At 32.4% G+C, this 6795-nt stretch overlaps 1 protein-coding gene across 1 annotated transcript; it reads left to right on the top strand.

Moving 5' to 3' along the window:
- Positions 1-1161: 1161 nt before the first annotated feature.
- LOC102676835 (dynactin subunit 6) lies at positions 1162-2435 on the top strand. Its single transcript, XM_006621067.2, has 5 exons — positions 1162-1262; positions 1472-1642; positions 1726-1853; positions 1925-2067; positions 2136-2435. The coding sequence occupies exons 1-5, from the start codon at positions 1234-1236 to the stop codon at positions 2235-2237; spliced, it is 573 nt and encodes a 190-aa protein (XP_006621130.1). The 5' UTR covers positions 1162-1233; the 3' UTR covers positions 2238-2435.
- Positions 2436-6795: the final 4360 nt, after the last annotated feature.

The raw sequence follows: 6795 nt of genomic DNA on the forward strand, positions 1-6795 counted from the left end.
CCTGTAATCGTTCACCCACAACCACCGACCCACCCATATGTACACAGCGTACAAAACACAGGTACAACATATACATAAGTACATACATGCATACATACATACACAGTCGAATACATTGACACTGATACAGGAAACAATTACAATTACTTAGACGTCGGAGATAACCCGATGTACGGTTTAAGAGACAAAATAATATTAAAAAAAAAAAAAAAAAAAAAAAAGAATAATAATAATCACAAAAACGAAACGAATGGAAGAGAGAAAGTGAGGAAGCGAGAGAGCGAGAGAAAGGGAGAATTAAAGAAAAAAATTAATGCAAAACACACACACACAAAGGCGCAACACGTACACGCGCACGCACGTTGCAATTAGACGTTATTATCGCAATTTGGAGTTAAATTTTATAATATATAATATATAAAAATATATATATAATAAATAAAAGTTGACGGATAATATAGAGTTATATTAAATATCGATTAAAAAAAAAAAAAAAGAAAAAACGAGTGAAAGAGTTATGTTCTTTAGGATGGTGCGATTCACGCGCTATCGACTTACCTTGTTCATATTAATCCCCTCTCTCAATTTTCTTAATCCTTTTTAGCATTTCCTCTTAAGGTTCCTTTCAAGGCAGACTTGTCATTATAAATTACGCTGTCTTCCTACAAATTTTGTTTTCTCTTTCATTATTTTGTTACGTTGTTCATTATTTTTTCTTGTATATTGTTTCTTTTATTTTTCAGCAAGAATAATAAATTAAATAATAATGAGAGGAAAAATATCTGAAAATGTGAACATTATTTGATAATAATTTTTTATTTATATAATACTTTATTATTTATTTTATATTTATTTTTATTATTTATTTTATATTTATTTTTATTATTTATTTTTATATTTATTTTTATTATTTATTTATCAATTTTAATTGATGAATTTTTAATGTTATTCCTAATAGTCTTGAAATAGAAATTTTATTTAGAAAATTGTATAGATTTAAAATACAATTTAATCCAATGAAAAAATTTAATGAAATGAAATTATCGATATTGTTTATAAATAGATACACAATAGATTTTATGATCTATATTAAATATCTTATGTTAATTATTATATATTTATACATTTAATATTAATACAAATTTGTGAGTTTAAGTTTCAAAAAATCCGCGGCAAGTAGTACATGAAAATCATCAAGGATGGCGCTACAAGTACATAGTGTTAACCGCTACAATGAGTTCATTTGTCAGTCGTCGTACAAAGTGAGAAAATTCACAAAATTTATCATTATTTCATTTATATATTTATATTTTAGTAATATTTCTTTCTTTATTTATTAAAAAGAATTTATAATATATTGTAATATATTTATTAAAATCAAGATATTCCTTACTTATTTAATATCCCAATCTTATTTGAGGTTAAGTCCGTTACTGTATTATAAAATAGAGATATATGAATCTTTCTGCAGTGTAAAAATAGCAGTAGGAGCTTTAGTATGCGAGGAAAGTATATTAAAAGGGGACATTACTATTGGACCAAAAACTATAATTCATCCAAGAGCAAGTATCATTGCAGAAGCTGGACCGATCATAATAGGTGAAGGAAACATTATAGAAGAAATGGCAACTATAGCAAATAGGTAATTTTAGACGTACTTATCAATCATATTCTTTTTTTTTTCTTTTTCATATTAAAATAAATTATTTAATCATTTTGTTATAGGTTACCACCAGATGCTCCAGAACCAACAACAATTCCCGTACAAATAATAGGCAGTTATAATGTATTTGAGACTGATTGTACTTGTGAAGCATTTAAAGTTGGAGATAATAATATTTTAGAAAGCAAAGGTTAATATACACTAATAAAAAATTATTTATTTATATACATGTGTTAAGTACAATTGTACTTTTATTTATAGCACATGTGAGTCGAGAAATTGAACTAACCAATGGTTGTATTATTGGAGCATCGTGTTCATTAACAGAACCAGATATAATACCTGAAAATACTATAATTTATGGTAATGATTGTCAACGTAGAGAAATGCACGATAAACCATATGTAAGTTTCTATTGAATTTCAGTTTATAATGACATTTGAAGTATATATAATTTCATATTTTATTACAGCCTCCAATAAGTCAAATAGAATTTTTATTAAAAATTTTACCAAGCTATCATCATATTCGTAAAGCTAATGTAAAGCCAAATAAAAATGAAGGAGGAATATAATTTACTGCATTACTAGGTAAATTATTTATATATATATGATTTATCAATGCAAAAAATATTTATATTCGGTTTTAAACTTATTTTGCTAAATGTTTATTACATTAAAATTCGTAGATAAAATCTAATTTTTTTTATTTTATTTATATATTATGTTTATTATAGAAGTATTATTATTATATAATAAATTATTAACATTTTGATATTAGATATATAATATATTATTAAATAACCCTCGTAATTTACTCAAAGTAATTGTAAATTACTTAAAGTAACAATTGAGAGTATTTATAATTAGCAATATTAATAAATAATTTTTTATTAATATATTTTTATTTATGGTTATTTATAAATACATAAATAATACTTTTTATATAAAATTTTATGATTGAGATGTTATTATATAATAATATTCCAAGAAAAATTTATATTTATCTAGTACGTAATAAGAAAGAATTAAAATATAAGAATAATAATAAATGATTCGTGATATTGTATTATATTCATACATATCCTTTAATCTATATGATTGATAGACATATGAGATAGTTTAATTCCCTGCCCTGTTAACAGATGGCAGAACGATTACCTATTTTGAAATAAATTCTCGATTTTTGTTAAAAACGTTCAAATTATCGTCAAAAATTTACTAATTTTAGATTAAATATCGATTTATGTCAATCATATTTACTTATTCTGAAATATATCTCACATGCAAAACTACATTGGAAGCCTTATAAATATTCTTCAATGAAATTTTTAAAAACAATTCATATCGTTTTATTAATTAATTTCATAACATTATAAATAAATAAGTATAAAAAGTATACTTTTTTTTGTAAGAAACAGAATTGAAAATAAGAAAGACGTACGAAATATCTTAATATCAGTGAATTTATGCGCAATGACAACGCGACAAGTTAATGTAACTTGATGTTTCTCCTTCCCGACGTTCTTCTTCGGGCAAACTCTCCGGAGAATCACAGCGGCACAATACTAAACGCTACACCTATGAATATGAATTAGCGTCTCGTTGAGGGGGTTGGATGCGAACCATTTACCGTTTCCGTCAGCTTAACCGCGTACCACACAGTGGTTCTCATTGCAATGCTCATTTAAGTCGTAAACTACATTATACTTACTATATTATTTATCCAAATTAACTTCATAATCATATCGTGATGACACTTTATTGGCACTTTATCAAACAAATTAAACGATTCAATTACTTTACCAAATAAATTCTTTTTATTTATTCGACATATTCAAAATAAAAAAAATGTTATACATTTAATTAATTAGATTTTACAACTTATGTATATTTATTTTTCTTATGTCATCAAAGAAGTTCAATATTTTATGTGAAGTGGAAAAGGAAATAAAATGTGTTTGATATTTTCTTTGAAAAGTGAACTTTTGATTTTGTGGAAAAAAATAATGTTTAAACGGTTGATTTTCATGGAAGAATATGAACAGAAAACGCAGTTAAGAGCACGGTGGTTGCGAGCGCCACTTTATTTTAATGATCGCTCGTCGCAACCCCCTTGAACGCAACTCTTGTCGCGGAAAGTGGTGACCCGAGAGAGCTGTCATATTTTGACGTCCGCAGCGGGCGTTCTAAGCCTAGAAGGGAGAGACGAGAAGAAAAGAGATTATTTTTCGTCGCACTGGGAGAAGCCAGAAATCAGTACGACGACGGGCGGCCGGGGGGGAAAGTCCCTAATGGAGCAACAACCACGAATTTGTGTGGGTTTCTTTCCATCCCCGTTGGAATGAATTCGTCATTGATGACTTTTTTTTTTTTAACAACGAATTAACTATTTATCAAGAAAATAATTCTACGACAATAATAACAAAGAAATAACTCCACGGATTTAATCTTATGCAAATTTATAATTAAATAAAATTTTAATTATGCGATCCAATTCTTTCCAATTTATGAAAATAATACTGCCCAAGAGAATTCTTCATATAAAAATTTATAAAAAGCATATTTCCTTTCTTGGTAATTGATATAGACATAAAGAACAAGTTACTTCATGCAATTGCAATATTCTCTATGAAAAAGTTTCATCATCGAAGCAACGAGATTCAGGAAAAGCGAAAAACGAAATCAAATAAAACGGAGTTAAAACGATCCGCCAATAATCCATGGAATAGTTATCGCATAACGATTTGCGCCACCGATAGACAGTCCCTCGAGGACGCTTCTCGATCATCTTTCCATCAACGATGGCGGCGGTCGTCAACGTGTCAAGCAGCTCACGGCGCCCTTGCGCTTAAATTGACGTTCGCGGACACGGGAGAACCGCTTTGTCGAGAAACGAACAAGAGTGACGAGCGTTGCGAATCCACGATTCGCTTAACATTTCCATTGTGAACGCGAACGAAGACTGGAGGGCGAAAAATGTCATGTACGCCGGCGGGATCGCGCGTAGAATTAATTCGATTTCGCCTGGCGGGGATTTCACGTAATTACTGGGAGAAACGTTGATTCGTTTCGTATTATCTTCAGTTTATAGCGATTAACCTTGTTTAGTCGAAATTAAAATTTCATTGTCTATCGATTTATAAGTATTAACCCCATAATAACCGTCGTGTCACGTGAAAGATATAAATCATCTTTGGATCATACTTTGACAATTTGTATTGATGAAAAAAAACAATTTTTCTCTTGCAAAAAAACTCAAAATATTCAAAAGTAGATATAATACATTCTATTTTACGAATACAACTTATAATTTATTACTTCACACATTTCAAATCAAAATTGTAACAAATCACCCCCTTCTACTTCAAAATATTATCTACAGAAAGTTAAAATTCAAATTATTATTACTATATTCAATTCAAACGATTTCTACGATCAATTCCGAGTTGTCGAGAAATTATTTAGTTACAAAGTTAATTGATATATTTCACCACTTTCATTCGAGGGATCGAAAGACAGATGACTCGACATCGAAAGTAACACGATCTTTCGCGAGTCATCCGGGATATATTCATAACGTGGACGGGTCGTTTAACCCCATTTAGCGATCAAATCGTCGCCCATCGAGAGATCCGTGTCGATGCCGTGTATACGATCAGTGTCGTGTCGTCGGGATCCCGTCGCGCGGCCATCCCGAGCGCCGACGAGATAAACGATTCAATCGCGACAATGAATAATACTCGAGCGACGGTTAAACGCGGCAGCGGATCGGATCGGGTCCGCCCACGAGGCCGTCCGGGGGGAAACCACCCGTAAAATCCAAAAGGGGTGCAGTGGAGCGGGAGAGGCAGGGGGCGCCAGGCGACTCTGTGACGCGATTATGCTAACGAAGTTATTCCATTGTAACGCTGTTTACAACGGCGCGCATTAAGGCTACACCGGAACAATAGAGGCCCCCTGCCCCTCTAACCCTCTCCTCCTTGTACACGAGTCAGGGAATCCTCGGGAATCGCGCGGCCATTGTACGCCCTGTTCGAGAAGGAAAGCATCGCCGATCCTCGATGGATGATGGAGCGGTGAAAAAGTTTGGAGAGCGTGAGTTTTGATAGTAGGTAGGTGGTTGAGGGTGAAAAATAGGTTTTTGACGAGTCCCTTTTTTCTTCTCCTTTTGGGATGGAAAGAAGTTCAGATCTGTTGAATATTTTTGGCCTGGTGTTTTTGAATGTAGAAGATATGGATATGGTTTGGGATATTGTGGTTTGGGAAAATATTCTTGTACGCGAAGAGAAGTTGGCGAAACCATCGAAACACAATGAATACAAGAGGAATGGAAGGGGACTACGTCAGAGTTTGGTTACACCCTATCGGGGACGCCACTTGACTCGTATTTAACTTTCAAATATATTTTATGCCCTTTGCATTTTAATACTTTCATGAATTCGCTATTCCTACACCCTTCTCGCTCAATGCGTATGCATTTTCGATAAAACGCGCGCGATCTCGTATTACAAATTACCCTTATACGCGCCAACACTCACGATATTCGATTCAAAATTACATAATCATTTTTAATCTTATATCATTTGAAATGTTGTACATGTTTTCTTCACACGCTGTTCTGTCAACTGTCGTTGAATAACAATGATAATATTTTTCTATCTTATCTTTTTCTTCCATTTGTTGTAAAAAAACTTACGAATGAAATCGTGCTAACCTCACAGATACTTCACCCACTGTGAAAATATCGTTGAAATTCGATTTCTACCCGATAACACAGAGAGAGAGAGAGAGAGAGAGAGAGAGAGACGAAGAGATCAGCGTGGGCGATTCTCGAGAGAAGGAAGAAACTCATGCCCGAACGAGCCCGGCATTTATGTGTCCATCGAAGCGTGGCGACACTTCGACGGGATTATTTGTAGGATTCAGTCGTATACCCGACGTTTCCGCCGAATCCTTTGTACCATTCGCCCGTTACGCCATAGAATATTTTCGAGACGTATTTAGGCTTGTTTCGGACAGCCGGATATTCATCCCACTATTTTTACTCGATTCCATTACTCCCTCCTCAATCACTTTCACTTTTTTCTTTTTTACATCGCGTTTAATATCTCATTTGCCTTTTTTTTTTTT

This window comes from Apis dorsata, unplaced genomic scaffold (genome assembly GCF_000469605.1).
Source record: "Apis dorsata unplaced genomic scaffold, Apis dorsata 1.3 scaffold_577, whole genome shotgun sequence".
Taxonomy (NCBI): Eukaryota; Metazoa; Arthropoda; class Insecta; order Hymenoptera; family Apidae; genus Apis; species Apis dorsata.